Source organism: Engystomops pustulosus, chromosome 6, assembly GCF_040894005.1.
Source record: "Engystomops pustulosus chromosome 6, aEngPut4.maternal, whole genome shotgun sequence".
NCBI lineage: Eukaryota > Metazoa > Chordata > Amphibia > Anura > Leptodactylidae > Engystomops > Engystomops pustulosus.
Genome location: NC_092416.1, coordinates 166857723 through 166879821, shown reverse-complemented (window position 1 = coordinate 166879821; position 22099 = coordinate 166857723). Strand labels below are relative to the sequence as shown.

Sequence of the window (22099 nt, the reverse complement as noted above, 5' to 3'; positions counted from 1 at the left end):
TGTGTATAATCTGTACGCGGCAGAGCTGTGTGTGTGTGTATAATCTGTACGCGGCAGCGCTGTATGTGTGTATAATCTGTACGCGGCAGCGCTGTATGTGTGTATAATCTGTACGCGGCAGCGCTGTATGTGTGTATAATCTGTACGCGGCAGCGCTGTATGTGTGTATAATCTGTACGCGGCAGCGCTGTATGTGTGTATAATCTGTACGCGGCAGCGCTGTATGTGTGTATAATCTGTACGCGGCAGCGCTGTATGTGTGTATAATCTGTACGCGGCAGCGCTGTATGTGTGTATAATCTGTACGCGGCAGCGCTGTATGTGTGTATAATCTGTACGCGGCAGCGCTGTATGTGTGTATAATCTGTACGCGGCAGCGCTGTATGTGTGTATAATCTGTACGCGGCAGCGCTGTATGTGTGTATAATCTGTACGCGGCAGCGCTGTATGTGTGTATAATCTGTACGCGGCAGCGCTGTATGTGTGTATAATCTGTACGCGGCAGCGCTGTATGTGTGTATAATCTGTACGCGGCAGCGCTGTATGTGTGTATAATCTGTACGCGGCAGCGCTGTATGTGTGTATAATCTGTACGCGGCAGCGCTGTATGTGTGTATAATCTGTACGCGGCAGCGCTGTATGTGTGTATAATCTGTACGCGGCAGCGCTGTATGTGTGTATAATCTGTACGCGGCAGCGCTGTATGTGTGTATAATCTGTACGCGGCAGCGCTGTATGTGTGTATAATCTGTACGCGGCAGCGCTGTATGTGTGTATAATCTGTACGCGGCAGCGCTGTATGTGTGTATAATCTGTACGCGGCAGCGCTGTATGTGTGTATAATCTGTACGCGGCAGCGCTGTATGTGTGTATAATCTGTACGCGGCAGCGCTGTATGTGTGTATAATCTGTACGCGGCAGCGCTGTATGTGTGTATAATCTGTACGCGGCAGCGCTGTATGTGTGTATAATCTGTACGCGGCAGCGCTGTATGTGTGTATAATCTGTACGCGGCAGCGCTGTATGTGTGTATAATCTGTACGCGGCAGCGCTGTATGTGTGTATAATCTGTACGCGGCAGCGCTGTATGTGTGTATAATCTGTACGCGGCAGCGCTGTATGTGTGTATAATCTGTACGCGGCAGCGCTGTATGTGTATCTTCTACGGACACTTCATTTCAATGGACCCGTGTATGTGAAAGTGTTTTTCATGGATCCATGTGGAGGCAGTAGAAATTCATAACTATTCAGTCCTATATCTGTGTTTACATTCATAGAAGCCTATGGGAAGGTGGGTGGCACGGTGGTTGAGTGTGTAGCACCTCTTCCTTGCATCGCTGGGGTCCTGGGCTCAAGTCCCATCCAGGTTCATCAGCTGCAAAGAGTTTGTATGTTCTCTCCGTGTTTGCGTGGGTTTCCTCCGGGTCCTCCAGTTCCCTCCCACACTCCAAAACATACTGGTAGGTTGATTAGACTGTGAGCCCCATTGGGGACAGGGACTGATTTGGCAAACTCTGTGCAGCGCTGTGTAATCTCTACCTACTGACTATCCCAGCGCCATGGATCAAGACTATAGAAACTTGTAGTTGCGTTCCATAGTGGTCTGTACACAGATCATACTAAGGCGCTGTACACACACGAGCGAGTGTGATGCGTCCATCTCACAGAACACTTGCAGCGGGTGCTGGAAGGTCCGGCCCGAATGCTGACAACCAGAACTGACCTCAGCATGTTAGTTTAGTTTTGGTTGTCAGCATTTGGGTCAGACCCACCCGCCAACGCACGCTGCGAGATGGACACATCACACCCGCTCGTATGTAACAGACCGAACCCTTCAGTATTCATTGTATGCGTCACTGAATAAAAGCTTCTTTCACAGGAGAATCACAGAGCTTTATTGTCTAGAGAAACCGTTTGACGTGAGATGTTGGCGAAACCGTTACCAATGGCAATGTAATAAAAAAACGGAAAAATGGTGAATGATTTCAATCCGTTTCTTGTTTATGTTGTAGGCAGCAGACAGCGAGACGTCTTGGGTGGTGATGAGTTGATGATCCGGGGGTTTCTATTAGATGGGGCTGAGGCCGTGGCATAGTTTTCTTGAAAATGTATTAAATGACATTATTTTTTTGGAAATGATAAATTTGTGGAATTACATGATCTAAAATATTTTAACACTGTCACTTTTTTGGACCTAAAAATTAAATTTTTTTTTTTAAAAAAAGCAACACAATAGAAAAAGACCTGAGATTCCCCCCCAGCCAGACCCTCCCTGATACCAGGGATCCATCTATGGCTTTGGTCGATCAGTGTATCCGAAATATCTCAGAACTTCTTCACTCCTGGAATCTTGTTGTTGAACATTTTGACTTTGACTCCCGGGGAGGCGGTGGAAACTGATGGCGATTCTTGCTGCACTTTGCTTAGAGTTGTCTTTTTGATGGCAGCTGCAGGTATTTTTTCCTGGTCTGCGTAATGCTGGAGCTCTCTGTGGTGTATGAGAGAGAGAGGAGATAAGAGATCCGGTCACCAGATTTTACTCCGTTAAACTAGCAGCCCCCTCAGGTAGGGGATGAAATGTCCTTTCTAGAATTCCCTCTTTTGTCTGAAATCTCATACACTTAAATCTCTTCAGAAAATGAGCAGAGAAGAGTCATATTTTGCCTGAGATGAGTCAAGTTTAGAAGCTGCAGGGGGGAGTGTTACTTCAGATTCCCCTAACCTCTGTTCTAAAGACCTTTCAGATCACATACAGGCAGTGAAAGACATAGTTGAAAATGTGAGCGGCAGATACGGATCCCGTTCTCAACTATTTATTGAACTGCCAGAACCACAAGCCTGATGTTATCTAAAATATGAGATTCTTTTCCTTGATATTACACCAGCAGCATGTTTCTAGGTTCTGTAGAACTGAATATGGAGGCATCCGACAATCACTTCCCCTGTGAGCCTCTTCACTTGACTCATCTCAAAGTTTAAATCTGAAGTATGACTCTTTTCAGCCCATTTTCACATGACTTTAAGGGAGATTTTTTTTTATATGTAAATGGCCAAGATTTCACATAAGAGGGAATTTTAGAAAGGACATTTCATAGCTGGGGGGGCTGCTAGTTTCATAGACTAAAATTTGGAGATAGGTTCCCTTTAATCCCAGTAAAAACACTTGTATCTTCTGCATTCACAGCTGTGCAACACTGCCACCAAGTGGCTCTAATTGAGAATTGCAACAGTTATGGTCATAATGGATATTCCTACTGGTGAGTGAGTAAATTATACAATGTCCGTCCTACTAACGGCTGAACGTTTACCTGGTTCTGATACAAGACGCTTCCACCGCGTTGATGAGGAGGGAACGAAATCCTCCACTCTCCAAAAAGTGCAGGGCGTGAATAGTGGCGCCCCCTGGTGAGCACACATTGTCCTTCAACTGTCCTGGGTGCTGCTCCGATTCTAGAAGCATCTTCGCTGCTCCCTGATGAAGAACGAATAAAACGATAAAACCAACTTTTATTAGAAAAGAGGCAGAAAATGAAAATAGCAAAGTTGTTACTAACCAGCATGGCCTGAGCTCCTAGACGGACCGCCAGCCGCCGGGGGAGGCCCATCTTCACCCCTCCATCCGCAAGTGCGTCCAGCGCTGTGAACGCCTGTACGAAAAGAGTGGAGGAGTTACATCCTACTTGTCACATGAGACTGGGGGACAAGGTCTGATCGGTTTGTACTGTGTGCCGAATTATTCTGTATCACATCCTTCAGTATTGTAAATGTGATCACTGCCATATGAAATCTATTAAGATATTAAAGTGGCCACGGCTATACAATGGTCGCCCGTCTCTCTTCTGAGAAGGGATAAGACATCCTGACCCTTGTCCTGGCACTTACATAAGCAGGTCCGCTGCCGCTCAATCCTGTGACCGCGTCAATCAGGTCCTCCTCCACCTCGGTACAGAAGCCCACACTCTGCATCAGCTGTTCCAGGAGTTTCCCATCCTCCACCTCTGCGTGGGTCCCTGTGGCGTACACCGTGGCCCCTTCTCGGACTATCACAGGAGTGTTGGTCATGCAACGGATGACTCTGGGAGACGGGTGGAAGCCCAACAGTTTCTGTAAGGTTGTAATATGATCAATAGGTTTAAGACCGAAGATGGGGAAAATGATGGCCAGAAAATTAGGGATCGGGAACCTGTGTGGCATATCCACTGGAGATCAAAATTAGAGAACACCACTAAATGTCAAGGTCATTCTGTGTCCTATGTGGATATGTCCTAACATGACTAATGTAGAAGTATTTGAAGTTTGTTTCATAAATTGTAGATATTTTAAGTCATGGAATAAAAATGTAAATGAGATAATTGTAAAACACTGACCAAAATTAGAGAACACTTTCAGATATCTGCAAGTTATCTGCGTTAATCTGGTACCTGGTGCTAATTTCCTTAATAATCTCAAACCCTATATAACTGGCTCCTCAGTTTTCACCGACTTTACAAAAATGTTGTGCCGTAAAAAAGTGACTGAAACCCTATGGCAGCAGGTTGTCCAGATGAAGGCCAAAGGTGTGACTGTTTCAGTCATAGCAAGAGATGATGGTCGTTCCAAGCCTGTGATTTCTAGATTATTGCATCTTTACAACATCACAAACTCATTCAAGTTCCCCAAGAGGGTTGGTCATCCTCGGAAGACAAATGCAAGGGAGGACAGGATAATGCGGAGAATCTCCATAGGTAATTGTTTCAACATTACCACTGAAATTGCTCACCAGTTCAGCACTGAACAAGGTAAGTATCTGTTTTGACTGACACCCAACTCTTCAAACCCCTCATTAGCAGAAAGAATCCAAAGGCTAAACTCAACTTTGCAGAGGAGAATGTCGTGTGGACAGAGGAGAAGTGCTCCAGAGTTCATTTTAGTGACAAAAGCAAGTTTAATTTATTCAGATCTGATAGGAAACAATATGTTCGTCCACCAACTGGGGAAAGACTGAACCCAAAGTGTGTAAAAAAGTCAGTGAAAGGTGGTGGAGAAAGTGTCATGGTTTGGGAAATGTTTTCTACAGCAGGAGATGGACCCTTTATACAGCTATATGGCAGAGTGAATGCAAGTGTGTATCAGAACCTTCTTCATCAACACATGGTTCCTTCATGGCATTTTCAGCCAATCAGCAGCAATTTTCAAGCAGGACAATGCCCCCTGTATACAGCCTAATGGGTAATGCAGTTCCTTACTAGTGATGTCCTGAGGCTGCAGATGTGCTGAAAATTTAGTTATAATCTTTCTCTGTGCTGCAGTTATTGCTGTTCTCTAATTATCGAAAAGGTTTTATCATGAAGTGATCACACATTGTTTTCTAATTTTGATCTCCAGTGTATACAGATAGATGTAAGGATTTTACATGAAGCAACATGGTGGACAGAATGATGTTACCTTCTCAATGGAGCTGATGGTGACCCCGGCAGCGCAGGACACCACCATGTGACGATCCTCAATGTCTGATCCAATCTCATCCAGCACAAATGGAATGATCGGAGGTTTCACAGCCAGGAAGAGGACGTCGCTGTTCTTCACTGTATCCTTATTACTGGTGGTGAAATTTATACCCAGTTTCTATAAAAGGCAAAAAAAGTTATATGCAACTTTATCCAGATCTGGATAGAACTCATGTTAAAGGCCGTACGTTATATACTGCAGGTATACGAGCCACAATACATGGGCACTGATGTATGTAGCCAATGGTTGGGGTGATGGAGGATAAAACCATAGACATATATAAGTAACTATCCTATATAATTAAAGGACATTACCACCAGGATGAAGGATTGTAAACCAAGCACACTGACATACTGGGGTATGCCCCCTCTGGCAGGATCTGCTTATTTTTAAGCTTCCTTTGCCCTTGGTTTAAAAAAAAAAAGGCTTCAAAACATATGCAAATGATCCAGAGGGGCTCCAGCCTCCATTGACAGCTATGGAGCCACTCGGGTTCATTTGCATAATTATAAAAGCCTTTTTTTGGTAAAAATCCAGGGCATAATAAGATAAAAAAAGAGCAGATCCTGCTAGAGGGGGCACACACCTGTATGTCAGTGTGCTTGGTTTACTATCCTTCATCCTGGAGGTAGATTTCCTTTTAGTGACTATAGTGCACAGAACTAGTTACATTGGGTCAGATATATATGTGATGTCATATAAGTGATAGGGATCTTTATGGACGTCTGACCACAGATGACTCCGGCTCCTGCACCGTGTTATCTATCCGCATTATTGCACCAATAAATCTGTCTGGAGCAGATGAGGTGAGAGGTGAGAAAACATATCAAAAAGAGATTAAATTAAAGCTTTCTCTGAAACCACAGGAATATTTCATGGAAATACCCAAGCAATGCCAAACTGGCACCGTGCCCCGCATCTATATGTGCGCCCTACTCAATGAAACATGGCAATGAGTGGCGTAAATCCCAGCCAAATATATGGCAAATGTGATGGACTTATACCCTACTCTTACATGGGATCTCAATACTGCACCTAGTGTATTGTATAAGGAGTTCTGTCCCTTGCTATACAGGTGGCACATGTCACTAGGCGTTGGCATCGGTATTTAAAGGGTCTCTTACAAGTCATATAACCAGGGAGTTTGTTTTGCTTTCACAAAAGGATATTACAAACAACGCCCCCCTCAATAATAGGCTATTTCAGGTATTGCAGTAAAGTGTATGGAACGGACCTGCAATACCAGACAAATCCAATGAACAAGAGCAGCCGTGTTTCTCTTATGGGTATTGGGGAAAAGAGGGCAAAGACCAGTTTGTGGCTGTATAGTTTTCTTTCTATTACCTTACAATATCTGTATACTCAGGTATTCTCACCCTTAGTCCAGACACTGTGTGCAGGTCAGTTTCTGGAGAGCTTGCAGTGATCTTGTGTGCCGCCAATACCCCTAAAACGAGAGATATGATTGTTAGATCACAAAAAGGCAGCACAGTAATCTAGAAGAGATTTACATTTACATGTGTAAATGCCATTACATGTCTGTGGAGATTTATTGAAAATTATGGCAACAATTGTCACGTATTCTTCTGAATTCCGAGCCAGATTCCCCCATAGCAGTGCGCTAGTCACAGTAATACCCCCCCCCCCCCACTCTGAACAGTGCGCTAGTCACAGTTCAGTTCCCCATGAACTGCTAGTTGCAGTCAAATTCCCACATAACAGTGCACTAGTCACAGTACACCCCCCCCTTAAACAGTTAACTAGTCACAGTCAAATTCCACCATAGTAGTGCACTAGTCGCAGTCAAGTTACCCCACAGCAGTGCACTAGTTCCCCCATAACTGTGTGCTAATCATAGTCAAATTCCCACATAGTGATGCTTTAGTCATAACAGTGCACTAGTTGCGGTCAAGTTACCCCTGAACTAGTCAATCGTTTACCCTGTAACAAATGCTACTCACAGTCAGGTTCCCCCATAACAGTGGATTATGCATGCGAAATATAAGTTAAAATTATTTGGATTATTTGGAGAGTACAGTGATATATCACTGTACTCTCCAAATAATCCAAATAATTTTAACTTATATCACACACACTCACAGGTACAGACATTGGAGCCACGTAGATAGTGAATTGTACATACCTGCTGCGGTGAAGCCCCTGACTAGGGCATAGGTCAGCTGTCCCGCGCCAATGAAGCCCACACTCATGATGACCCTTGGGTACAGTGGTTACAATGCCAGCGCGTGACGATCAGGTATCTCCAGCCGGTTCCTGGGAAGTGACATGTAATATGTGCTCAGTGCACACAGCAGACACCAGGCTTATGCACACCTGCCCCAGGCATGTCCACGCACACAGCGAGCTCAGTGCAGACGTCTCTAATGGAAACTACTGACACAGCAATTTACTGGTGAGTGCAAGCGAGGTCGCGCTCTAAGTGAGGGTTAGCGACTATTTGCCAGCAGAGAAGAATTATGTGCAGCCTCCTGACACCGGCAATACACAGGCAGCGGCCACATACAGTGGGCAAGGAAAGTATTCAGGCCCCTTTACATTTTTCACCCTTTGTTTCAATGCAGCCAATTGGTAAGATCAAAAAAGTTACACTCTGTACACTCTGAACCACATTTTGACAGAAAAAAACTAAAATGTAGATATTTTTCTAATTTATTAAACAATAAAAACATGGACATAAGTATTCAGCCTCTTTGCTGTGACACTGGAATGTTGTTCATTTCCGTCTGATCCTCCTTGAGATGGTTCTACTCCTTCACTGGAGTCCAGCTGTGTTTATTTAAACAGATTAGACCTGATTAGGAAAAGCATACACCTGTCTACATAAGAGCTCACAGTGCATGAATTGCAGCAAGCCACAAATCTGGTCAAGGTTACAAATAAAGTTCCGCAGCACTCAAGGTTCCTTAGAGCACAGTGGCCTCCATAATCCATTAATTTAAGATAGTTGAGACGACTACAACTATTCCTTGACCAGCCACACTAAGTGGTGAGAAAACAGCTTTGGTGAGAGAGGTAAAGAAGAACCCCAAGATCCCTGTGACTGAGCCCCAGAGATGCAGTAGGGAGATGGGAGTCACCTATCACTGCAGCCTCCAGCAGTCGGGGCTTTATGGCAGCGTCTGGAAGCCTCTCCTCAGTACAAGACATATGAAAGCCGCATACAGCGTGCAAAACACATGAAGGACTCCAAGACTATGGGAAATAAGATTCCCTGCTCTGATGAGACGAAGATTAAACTTTTAGTTGTTAATTCTAAGCAGTGGAGAAAACCAGGCGCTGCTCATCACCTCCCAAATACAGTCCCAGCAGTGACACATAGGGGGCAGCATCAGGCTATGGGGGCAGGGACAGGACCACTGGTTGTAACTGAAGGAAAGATGAATGTGGCCAAGTACAGAGAAATCCTGGATGAGAACCTCTTCCATATGCTCTGGACCTCAGTCTGGACCGAACCTTCCAACAAGACAATGACCCTAAGCACACAGCTAAAATAACAAAGCAGAGGCTTCAGAACATCTCTGTGACCCTTCCTGACTGGCCCAACCTGAGCCGAAACTAAACCCAATTGAGCATCTCTGGAGAGACTGGAAAATGGCTTCCACCATCGTTCACCATCCAACCTGAGGGACCTGGAGAGGATCTGCAAGGAAGAGGCAGAGGGTCCCCAAATCCAGGTGTGAAAAAGCTTCTACTCGATACTGAGCAAAATGGCTGAAGACTTATCACAATGTGATACAGGCAGTCCCCGGGTTACATACAAGATAGGGTCTGGAGGTTTGTTCTTAAGTTGAATTTGTATGTAAGTCGAAACTGTATATTTTATAATGGAAGTTCTAGACAATTTTTTTTCTTTTGCCCCAGTGACAATTGGAGTTTCAAAATTTTTGGTGTAATTGGACCAAGAATTATCAATAAAGCTTCATTACAGACATCTTACAGCTGATCATTGCAGTCTGGGACTATAGTAAAGCATCCAGAGAGGTCACCAGAGGTCACAGTGGGCAGAGGGGTCCGTCTGTAACTATGGGTTGTCTGTAAGTCGGGTGTCCTTAAGTAGGGGACCGCCTGTATTTAAGATTTTCTTGTTTAATAAATTAGCAGAAATATCTACATTTCAGTCAAATGGGGGCAGAGTGCACAATAATGAGCAAAACCAGAAATTTTTTCATCTTACCAATTGGCTGCAATGAAAAATTTGAAGGGGTCCGAATACTTTCCAAACCCCCTGTAGCACGGATACATCCTAGGCTGGGGTCCAGAACAGAAGCTGCTGGTTCTCAATGTAAAATCTGCACCAAGTTCCATAAGATAGAACTTTGTTGTCCCCAAAACTGCAAATCCCCAAATGTGAACACATTATTTATAGGTAAAAAACAATTGTGTGATTGTCTTCTAGAATCTCGGGTAAAGCAAACAAATGCGAATCTTGGCTGCGGTTGGGACGCTGTGCACCGGCTCAGCTATTTATACTCACTCAAGCTCTCATAAAGATTTAATCTTCCTAGAAGCAGTGATCAGCAGCATAGCCAGGCAGTCTATCCTGTACGTGGCAGCTGGGGGTGCATGTCCTCCGCAGCATAGCTGGGCAGTCTATCCTGTACATGGCAGCTGGGGGTGCTTGTCCTCTGCAGCATAGCCGGGCAGTCTATCCTGTACGTGGCAGCTGGGGGTGCATGTCCTCCGCAGCATAGCCGGGCAGTCTATCCTGTACATGGCAGCTGGGGGTGCATGTCCTCCACAGTATAGGCGGGCAGTCTATCCTGTACATGGCAGCTGGGGGTGCATGTCCTCTGCAGCATAGCCGGGCAGTCTATCCTGTACGTGGCAGCTGGGGGTGCATGTCCTCCGCAGCATAGCCGGGCAGTCTATCCTGTACATGGCAGCTGGGGGTGCATGTCCTCCACAGTATAGGCGGGCAGTCTATCCTGTACATGGCAGCTGGGGGTGCATGTCCTCTGCAGCATAGCCGGGCAGTCTATTCGGTACATGGCAGCTGGGGGTGCATGTCCTCCGCAGTATAGCCGGCAGTCTATCCTGTACGTGGCAGCTGGGGGTGCTTGTCCTCTGCAGCATAGCCGGGCAGTCTATCCTGTACATGGTAGCTGGGGGTGCATGTCCTCCACAGCATAGCTAGGGCAGTCTATCCTGTACATGGCAGCTGGGGGTGCATGTCCTCTGCAGCATAGCCGGGCAGTCTATCCTGTACATGGCAGCTGGGGGTGCATGTCCTCCGCAGCATAGCCGGGCAGTCTATCCTGTACGTGGCAGCTGGGGGTGCTTGTCCTCCGCAGCATAAATAGGGCAGTCTATGCTGTGACAACACTGCAGCTGAGGATGCATGTCTTCTGCAGAATAGACAAGGCTTTCTATCCTGTAACAAAATGTCAGCCGGGGGTCCAGGTCTTCATTTGTGATCATTCCAGCATGTTAACCCCAAAAAAGATGCTGGGTAGGAAACCTGCTGGGACCCCTAATTCTGAGAACGACTGAACTCCATGGGGGTGGCAAATGTACCGACCACTGGAAAAATTCACATTTTTGATTTTTCTTTCCGGTAGAAGAGCGGACGCGTCTGGAAAGTTTTGTCACTGTAATTAATTGCATCATGCGTGCAGGACTGCCTCTACGTCACGTGTATCCTTCTATCCTTCTCTGCCTTTAAGAGAAGTTGCCCAAATCTAATGACAATTGCTTATTTAAAGGGATATTTGAATACAGAAGAACCACAAGTCCCAGCCTCTCTGATAATATACTTGCAGGTGCAGGGCATGCTGGGAGTTGTAGTTGCCACTGGTTGCTGCATATAGAGGGTGAATATACGTCATACTATAGATGTGCACTGATTCCCTGACGTCACAGGTGGCTGCTATATAGTACGACACCAGTGTGCATAGGTGTGACGTGTCTGATGCAACTCCATGATGACACGTGTCCTCCCGCTTCTCTCTTCCTCCCCCGTTACCTCCGCTTTATAGTCTCCGCCTCTGTCTCCGTCCTCAGCTCCACGTCCTCCGGTCCCGCCCCGCTGCCTCCTACACAATGCCGGTACCGAATTACCGGGATACAGCAGAAGCCACGCCCCGAATCTCTACATTATACAAGCCACGCCCTCCTAGTGGCTCTCTATTGGAGAGCTTCCTGAACAAGCCCATTATTATATCGACACTCCCACCGCATGGCGTGGCCCCGCCCCTGTCGTATTTTACTACAACATCCGCCAAAATCACCAAGGGCGCCCTCTAGTGCACGTCTCAGCAAGTGCATCAAAAATGATTTTTTTCCTGAGTGCGTTCACACGTGACATAAACGCATGTGTTTTGAAACGCATCAAAACAGCTGAGAAGAGGAGATTTGACCTATTACATTGCTGTTAACATTGCGTTTTTGTAATGCTGTGTTAACAGCAATGTAATCAGGAAAATCTCCTCTTTTCAGCTGTTGTGATGCGTTTAACAAACGCAGGTGTTAACGTGAAGTTAAAGCATGCACTAACATCACGTTAACAATTTTGTAAACACAAATGTTCAGGGTGCGTTCACATGTGTCGTTTTGGTTGAGTCAAAATGCATTTGTCAAATGTTACTCCGCGTTTGGCTACTTTGAAAACGTTTTCCTGATTGCTGTGAGGGCGGTTTCCCACGTGGAGTTATTGGTGCATTTTCAAATGTATCCAAAACAGAAGTGGGAGGGGGTTAGGCCAAAATGCATATGTGATTCTCATGAAACCTATGCGATTGAGTCCGCGGTCATACGTTCCGCAATCGTTGCGTTCATAATGTGTCGCCAGCTCACAGGGGCGGGCCTTGGCCCAATCGCATATGCGTTTCCAGAGAAACGCATGTGATTGGTAACCAGATCACATGCGTTTCCCTGGAAACGCATATGCGATCGGGCCGAGGCCCACCCCCTGTGAACGCTAGCGGAACGTGTGACCGCGGCCTTATGAGAAATGCAAACTCGTTTTAGCCAATCCCCCTCGCACTTACATTTTGGAAGGATTTAAAAATGCAACACTTCCAGTTTTCATCTGCCTTGTTAACAGATCCCATAGAAGTCAATGGGGCAACAGACGGACCATCACGAAAGTCCTAAATAGTATAGAAGAGTAGAGATGAGAGGACTCCTATTTTTAGTTCTGCTGCACAACCCGGATGTTTTGCTGGATTAGCAGACGAACGGTCAATCTGGCAAATTGATATCCGTGCTACTAGCTATGGCCATGATTGACCTGGAGGAATATCTCTGTAATGCATTCAGGTCGCACTGTCGAACCCGAACTAATTCTACGTGTCTGCTCATCTCTACATAGAAGCTACTACTCATTGGGGGTTAGCAGGTATGAAATGTAGCCTATATCCTGGGGCGGGCCAGGAGGGAGGTGGGCTGCCCAGATGTAGGAGTACTGTAGCTGGGACACAGAGGGAGGGGCCCGGGGGCACGTCCCAGCCGGCACCCGGCAGTGGATCGGGCCGTGGCGCAGCACTTCAGAGACACAGGGGAAAGGGGCCGTGCATCTCCGGGCCCCTTAACCTCACGGGCCCCTTGGTAGATAAATGTCTTTCATTTAAAAAATTTATTTTAAACAAAATTATACAATACGCCTTTTTTTTAAAATCTAAAATCCACTTTAATTTGATACACATTGTTACAGTTGATAGAGTATAATTTTTTTTTCTTCCGAGGCAAACAAAAATCTGTGTCAAATAACTGAAAAATGCTAAAATTACTTTCTTCATTAATTCTGCCTTTTTATACAAAAATATACATATACATATTTTTATTAATTTGAGTATTTTTTGGTGTTCCGTTCCTTAAAAGGTTTCTTGTTATTATTTTTTTTTAGATGGACAATCCCTTAAAGGCGTCTGTCACTATTGGTTATTTTCCCAGGACCCCTGGGATCAGTCTGGTCGTGGTTACTCCGCTGTCATGTCCTCTGTGCACCTCTGATATAAATATAGACATAGGATTTGAGCTGCCACCGACCGCTGTCAGCAACATTTACCAACTTTCAGGAATGGGACATTCTATGATGTGGCAGATGTCCCATTCCAGCCATTCCTGAGAGTGAAGACTCCTAGAATGTGCTGCTATCTGTGGGAAGATTCCTGCAGTCTATAGGAGGCAAGACAGACCATTCCTGAGATGTGTGGAATAGCTTCCCCCATCACTTACTATATGATTCGCTGAAGTCCTCCACCATATTACTCTGCATTCTATTATTTATGCATCTGTCCTGGTTACAGAAATGGCAATTTTCCAGATCACTTAAATGTAGAATTCAGGTAAAATTAGGTAACAACTACAGCCAAAGGGGTGACACCTGGTGCTGATGGTACAGAAACTAATTTTGAACCTGTACCATATATCCCATCAATGCCGTACATATAGTTGGATATCGGGAAGGGGTTAAAGGGAGCCTAACAGCAAATACCATCATAGACTGTAAGCTCTTGTGTCACCCCCTCATCCTAATAGACTGTAAGCTCTTGTGTCACCCCCTCATCCTCATAGACTGTAAGTTCTTGTATCTCCACGCATCCTCATAGACTGTAAGCTCTTGTGTCACCCCCTCATCCTCATATACTGTAAGCTCTTGTGTCACCCCCTAATCCTCATAGACTGTAAGCTCTTGTGTCACCCCCTCATCCTCATAGACTGTAAGCTCTTGTGTCACCCCCTCATCCTCATAGACTGTAAGCTCTTGTGTCATCTCCTCATCCTCATAGACTGTAAGCTCTTGTGTCAGACACTCATCCTCATAGACTGTAAGCTCTTGTGTCACCCCCTCATCCTCATAGACTGTAAGCTCTTGTGTCACCCCTTCATCCTCATAAACTGTAAGCTCTTGTGTCACCCCTCATCCTCATAGACTGTAAGCTCTTGTGTCACCTCCCTCATCCTCATAGACTGTAAGCTCTTGTGTCACCCCCTCATCCTCATAGACTGTAAGCTCTTGTGTCACCCCTTCATCCTCATAAACTGTAAGCTCTTGTGTCACCCCTCATCCTCATAGACTGTAAGCTCTTGTGTCACCTCCCTCATCCTCATAGACTGTAAGCTCTTGTGTCACCCCCTCATCCTCATAGACTGTAAGCTCTTGTGTCACCCCCCTCATCCTCATAGACTGTAAGCTCTTGTGTCACCCTCTCATCCTCATAGACTGTAAGCTCTTGTGTCACCCCCTCATCCTCATAGACTGTAAGCTCTTGTGTCACCCCCTCATCCTCATAGACTGTAAGCTCTTGTGTCACCCCCTCATCCTCATAGACTGTAAGCTCTTGTGTCACCCCTTCATCCTCATAAACTGTAAGCTCTTGTGTTCACCTCATCCTCATAGACTGTAAGCTCTTGTGTCACCCCCTCCTCCTCATAGACTGTAAGAGCTTGTGTCACCACCTCATCCTCATAGACTGTAAGCTCTTGTGTCACCCCCTCATCCTCATAGATTGTAAGCTCTTGTGTCACCCCCTCATCCTCATAGACTGTAAGCTCTTGTGTCACCCCTCCTCTTCATAGACTGTAAGCTCTTGTGTCACCCCTCATCTTCATAGACTGTAAGCTCTTGTGTCACCCCCTCATCCTCATAGACTGTAAGCTCTTGTGTCACCCCCTCATCCTCATAGACTGTAAGCTCTTGTGTCACCCCCTCATCCTCATAGACTGTAAGCTCTTGTGTCACCCCCTCCTCCTCATAGACTGTAAGCTCTTGTGTCACCCCCTCATCCTCATAAATTGTAAGCTCTTGTGTCACCCCCTCATCCTCATAGACTGTAAGCTCTTGTGTCACCCCCTCATCCTCATAGACTGTAAGCTCTTGTGTCACCCCCTCATCCTCATAGACTGTAAGCTCTTGTGTCACCCCCTCATCCTCATAGACTGTAAGCTCTTGTGTCACCCCCTCATCCCCATAGACTGTAAGCTCTTGTGTCACCCCCTCATCCTCATAGACTGTAAGCTCTTGTGTCACCTCCTCATCCTCATAGACTGTAAGCTCTTGTGTCACCCCCTCATCCTCATAGACTGTAAGCTCTTGTGTCACATCCTCATCCTCATAGACTGTAAGCTCTTGTGTCACCCCCTCCTCCTCATAGACTGTAAGCTCTTGTGTCACCCCCTCCTCCTCATAGACTGTAAGCTCTTGTGTCACCCCCTCATCCTCATAGACTGTAAGCTCCTGTGTCACCCCCTCATCCTCATAGACTGTAAGCTCCTGTGACACCCCCTCATCCTCATAGACTGTAAGCTCCCACGAGCAGGGTCATCACACATATATATAGCACACAGATTACGCAGCACTGCACAAAGCATGCCAAACTGGACCCTGTCCCCATGGGGCTCACAATCTAAACAACCTAACAGTATGTTTTGGAGTGTGGGAGGAAACCAGAGGAAACCCACACAAACACGGAGAGAACATATAAACTCTTTGCAGATGTTCACCTGGGTGGGATTTGAAACACTAGCACCCCAGCGCTGCAAGGTAGAAGTGCTACCCACTCAGCCACTGTGCCGCCCATAGTAGCAGCAGGACTGTGATATATGCATTTATATTCCAGGATTGTAGCTGGACCAAATCACTGGTAATATGGGCTAGAATGGTGACATATTAGTAAGATACCTAATCAGACCAGCGCTTTAGCTCTTGAATTGTCACCCCCTTTAGTATTTTTTTCACCTTTACTTGTGTCATAGTTGACTATAGGCAAATCTGGCCTGCCCCCTGGTGAACCTGCACTTACAGGATGAATGTCTCTATCTCTGTATTGCTTTATTGGTTTGAGGTATGCACCTACTCCTATAAAGGGCTACTACATAGCACCAGCATTGGTTTGGGAGACATTTTGGACTTGGTATAGTCCTTTCAACAGGTGAATGTGTGTGTGTGTGTGTGTGGGGGGGGGGGGGGTGGCGGGGGTATTTCTAGCAATGGATTTAACGGTTGGTTTTGTATATCAGACCGATGCATTAATAAGAATATGTGTATGTATACTGTATATGTGTATGTTGTATAATATATATTTGTATGTATACTATATATGTGTATGTATACCGTTTATTTGTATGTACACTATATATGTGTATGTATACTGTATATGTATACTGTATATGTGTATGTATACTGTATATGTATACTGTATATGTGTATGTATACTGTATATGTATACTGTATATGTGTATGTATACTGTATATGTATACTATGTATGTGCATGTATACTATATATGTGTATGTATACTGTATATGTGTATGTATACTGTATATGTATACTATGTATGTGCATGTATACTATATATGTGTATGTATACCGTATATGTGTATGTATATTGTATATGTATACTATGTATGTGTATGTATAGTATATATGTGTATGTATACTGTATATGTGTATGTATATTGTATATGTATACTATGTATGTGTATGTATAGTATATATGTGTATGTATACTGTATATGTATACTGTATATGTGTATGTATACTGTATATGTATACTGTATATGTGTATGTGTATGTATACTGTATATGTATACTATGTATGTGCATGTATACTATATATGTGTATGTATACTGTATATGTGTATGTATACTGTATATGTATACTATGTATGTGCATGTATACTATATATGTGTATGTATACCGTATATGTGTATGTATATTGTATATGTATACTATGTATGTGTATGTATAGTATATATGTGTATGTATACTGTATATGTGTATGTATACCATATATGTTAATGTATAATATATATTTGTATGTATACTATATATGTGTACCGTATATGTGTATGTATACTATATATGTATACTGTATATGTATGTATACTATATATGTGTATGTTGTATAATATATATTTGTATGTACACTATATATGTGTATGTATACTATATATGTATACTGTATATGTATATGTAAACTATATATATGTATACGGTATATGTGTATGTATACTATATATGTGTATGTATACTATATATATATGTATACTGTATATGTGTATGTATACTATATATATATGTATACGGTATATGTGTATGTATACTATATATGTGTATGTATACTATATATGTATACTGTATATGTATAATGTATATGTGTATGTATACTGTATATGTGTATGTATATTGTATATGTATACTGTATATGTGTATGTATACTGTATATGTGTATGCAGTCGCTATAATACAGTCACATTGTACGATACATATTCTATTTAGATCTCCGGGTCACAGCTGATTCCCGGAATAAGCCTCAGCATTTCATGGTCTGAGTCATGTGTATTAGTTACTGACCTGAAGAGCTATTCCGGGATTATGCCTCTTACATTGCAGGATTTCCTCTTAACCATAATTACAAGTAATCACGAAAAATATACATTTACCACTTACGTTTTACATTGTTTCAATGCTTTGTTACAGTGTATCATTGTTCTGTATGGATGGAATAGCGAGGTTTTTTTTCATCCTGATCCACCTGATTCATGAATAAAATTCTAGAACTACCAAATATTGTATTTAGTGTTGTGTTATTAGATCTCTCTAGTAAATAATGAGTTCCACTCCCAACACTGAAACCATGACATTCCTTTATGTGGCAGATGCCCATTCCCAGCATTCCTGGGGGTCCTCGGAGTCAGCTGAGGACCAGACATCACATTCTGGGACAGATTCTTGTCTTCTCCAGCCAATGTCTTCTAAATCTAAGGGATGGGATTTTGTAGAGAAGGAGCCCACATTCCAGAGATACCAGCCATGACTTACAAGGAAGACCCCCACATAGACCCCTAGCAGCAACTAGCAACATGATATAGGGCAAAGTACAAGAAATACATCTACATAGTTATCTATCATGATTTGTAAAGCCCAGCAGAATATGATGGTGCTATATATAAATAATGATTATTATCATTATTTATTATCTACTATAATATATTTATATATCTATTATATGTATGTGTATCAAATATCTAAAATGTAATGTATTCAAAATCACTGTGTATTATCCCTGTACTGTGACATCCCTGTGTGTATTATCCCTGTACTGTGACATCACTGTGTGTATTATCCCTGTACTGTGACATCACTGTGTGTATTATCCCTGTACTGTGATATTACTGTGTGTATTATCCCTGTACTGTGACATTACTGTGTGTATTATCCCTGTACTGTGACATTACTGTGTGTATTATCCCTGTACTGTGACATTACTGTGTGTATTATCCCTGTACTGTGACATTACTGTGTGTATTATCCCTGTACTGTAACATAACTGTGTATATTATCCCTGCACTGGGACATCACTGTGTGTATTATATCTGTACTGCGACTTTACTGTATGTATTATCCCTGTACTGTGACATAACTGTGTGTATTATCCCTGTACTGTGACATAACTGTGTGTATTATCTCTGTACTGTGACATCACTGTGTTTATTATCCCTGTACTGTGACATCACTGTGTGTATTACCTCTGTACTGTGACATCACGGTGTGTATTATCTCTGTACTGTGACATCACTGTGTGTATTATCCCTGTACTGTGACATCACTGTGTGTATTACCTCTTTACTGTGACATCACTGTGTGTATTATCCCTGTACTGTGACATCACTGTGTGTATTATCCCTGTACTGTGACATCACTGTGTGTATTATCTCTGTACTGTGACATCACTGTGTATATTATCCCTGTACTGTGACATCACTGGGTGTATTATCCCTGTAATGTGACATCACTGTGTGTATTACCCCTGTACTGTGACATCACTGTGTATTATCCCTGTACTGTGACATCACTGTGTGTATTACCTCTGTACTGTGACATCACTGTATATATTATCCCTGTACTGTGACATCACTGTGTGTATTACCCCTGCACTGTGACATCACTGTGTGTATTATCCCTATACTGTGACATCACTGTGTGTATTATCCCTGTACTGTGACATCACTGTGTGTATTATCCCTGTACTGTGACATCACTGTGTGTATTATTTCTGTACTGTGACATCACTGTGTATATCATCCCTGTACTGTGACATCACTGTGTGTATTATCCCTGTAATGTGACATCACAGTGTGTATTATCCCTATACTGTGACATCACTGTGTGTATTACCCCTATACTGTGACATCACTGTGTGTATTACCCCTATACTGTGACATCACTGTGTGTATTACCCCTGTACTGTGACATCACTGTGTGTATTACCCCTGTACTGTGACATCACTGTGTGTATTATCTCTGTACTGTGACATCACTGTGTGTATTATCCCTGTACTGTGACATCACTATGTGTATTATATAGATTATAAGCTCTAGCAACCAGGGCCCCCATTCATATGGTTTCATATAACTATGTTTTTCCAATGTTATGTCTTCTTTTGTTTGTATATGTCCCCCATGATCTGTAGAGCGCTACAGAATATGTTGGCATTATAGAAATAAATATTAATTTTTTTATCATTTATTTCTATACTGTATGTATTTATCATACTGTACTATAACATCACTGTGTTTATTATCTCTTTACTATCACTATTATCTCTGAATTATAATATCACTGTATTATTCCTGTACTGTGACATAACAGTGTGTGTTATATAGATGGTAAGCTCTTGTGAGCAGGGCCCAGATTGCTATTGTTTCATGTTTTTCTTCTATAGTGTCTTGTTTTGATTGTATATGTCCCCCTGCAGTTCCTCCAGGGTTGGGAGAGGTGATAAATATGACAAATAAAACTATATGGATGGAAATGAAGGTTTACCAGAAAAGGGGTAATCTCAAAAAATTCAAGAAACAGTGGTGGAGTTTCCAGGATTGGCAACTGAGGAACTGCGGAGAGGGGTTTGAGGAGATCATCAAAACCACCATTTGCCCCCCATTGTTTTATAGTTAAAGGATTTCAATAATAATATGGTAAACTTCTGAATTAATCATCACAATTTATTAAAAATAGACTCTGTGTATATAAGTTATGGCTGACAGCACATTGTGCACTGCCTCCTATTAGTGAATTGATAGGTAGATACAGAACAATATCCATAATACAATATAATAAAAATATGACAAGTCCCACAGTCTCTGTGCACAGTACATATGTGACTCCCTCTGGTCCCCAGGTCCATTATATAAGTAGCTGCTCCTTCCTAATGAACAAATCGGAGTTTCTGGGTGTACACCAAGTCCGCAATGTAAAGCAACAGGTTGATATGAGTGAAAATGGTGACCACAAGCTGACTGTCCCATGGGCATCGGCCCCAAGAGCAGCGGGAGGGTCTTGTTGGTGACCCATATTTTGTATCGAAACAGAACACAGGCCATATAACGGAGGCGCTTATATACATCAATATGGCCACCACTGTGTAGATAACCACAAAACGTTCAAAGGGGCACCGGAACGTGACGGCCCGTCCGGTAATGTTCAGCACTATCACCACCACCGTCACCGCAAAGCAGAAGCTGTAGACGGCCACACACCACTGAGTGGCCACATATTTCTTATATTGGCTTTCAGTTGCCAAAGCGCCAAATATTATACACGCCACAAAGGCTTGGACAACCTTCAGTAGACCGGCGGCTGTTGCCATATAGCTGCATTGCATCCCCGGCCTGGCACGTGTCAGGTAGATCTCCACAGAATAGACCACAAATAAGAGCCCGGCACAGACGCTGACGGCCAACCGGTGGTTCCTCGTAGCGCAGTCAGGGGTACAGCTCAGAGAGACGAAGTACAATGGGTAGATAACCGCGGCCGTGAGGGTCATGAGAGCTGCCAGCATTGCAAAGGCCGCGGTGAAGTTACCCCAGGACAGGTTACGGAGGCATGACTGGAGTCGAGTCAGGTCACAAACCACAATGAGTGCCGTGACGGCAAAACAGAAGCACCAAACGAAGACGCAGAAGGTCCCGTAGGCGGCACTGAATCCAGCTTTGTGCAGCACCAGGCTGAAGGTGGTACATCCAAAAACCAGCTGCAACAAGCGGACAACTCCCACTTTAGACCACAGCGCCTGAACGTTCAGATAGGGTCCACCAGAGTTATCCATGTCTAGGAGGTCAGGATGTAGAGAGTCAACTGTGGACGCCACAAACCGGTGTCACAGTCAGGAGTCTTCTGACTCTTCTGTCAGCCTCCGCAATGATACAGCAGAGACCCTCACAGTGACAAGCATGTCCCGGGTATAAATAGGAGGCTGTATTTATAGGTCTGGACCAAGTTCAGCTCTGACGAGATGAGATGGATTTGCTTACAGACAGCGGCATTCCAGGGGTCCACCTGTCACCGCTGACCAATACTAGAGCTGAGGAGTGAGATCCACTCTGCTGGTGCCGCACACACCCCACTCACACTCAGAGAGGCTCACAGAGACGATTTCATCTCAAATTGTGTTTGCCTTTTTTTTTTTTTGTAGTTTTTTTTCCATTCTAACAGCAGTAGCTTTAATTTTTAGATCTAGGTCAATAAATGATTTAAAAAAAAATGTATTTTATTATTATTCTGACTTGTATTATTCTGTCTTTTGGTTCATTTACACAAGTTTTTTTTATTTTTGCAAAATGCATAAAAAAGTCTCTATTTTACTCTAT

The 22099-nt window shown here is 43.7% G+C and overlaps 2 protein-coding genes across 3 annotated transcripts; both read right to left on the bottom strand.

Annotated features, from left to right (window-relative positions):
* Positions 1-1868: 1868 nt before the first annotated feature.
* Positions 1869-11628, bottom strand: PYCR1 (pyrroline-5-carboxylate reductase 1). Of its 2 annotated transcripts, none has more exons than XM_072112233.1 (8): positions 11471-11628; positions 7631-7761; positions 6864-6934; positions 5425-5604; positions 3883-4104; positions 3555-3647; positions 3309-3472; positions 1869-2488 (listed from the first exon to the last, which is right to left on the bottom strand). In XM_072112233.1, the coding sequence occupies exons 2-8, from the start codon at positions 7695-7697 to the stop codon at positions 2326-2328; spliced, it is 960 nt and encodes a 319-aa protein (XP_071968334.1). In that variant the 5' UTR covers positions 7698-7761; positions 11471-11628; the 3' UTR covers positions 1869-2325. The 2 variants fall into 2 exon arrangements, with proteins under 2 accessions (XP_071968334.1, XP_071968336.1); XM_072112235.1 differs by having other exon boundaries at positions 11391-11619.
* An 8825-nt stretch (positions 11629-20453) lies between these two features.
* Positions 20454-21668, bottom strand: MYADML2 (myeloid associated differentiation marker like 2). The gene has a single exon (XM_072113702.1). It carries the CDS (start codon positions 21556-21558, stop codon positions 20659-20661), a length of 900 nt encoding a protein of 299 aa, XP_071969803.1. The 5' UTR covers positions 21559-21668; the 3' UTR covers positions 20454-20658.
* Positions 21669-22099: the final 431 nt, after the last annotated feature.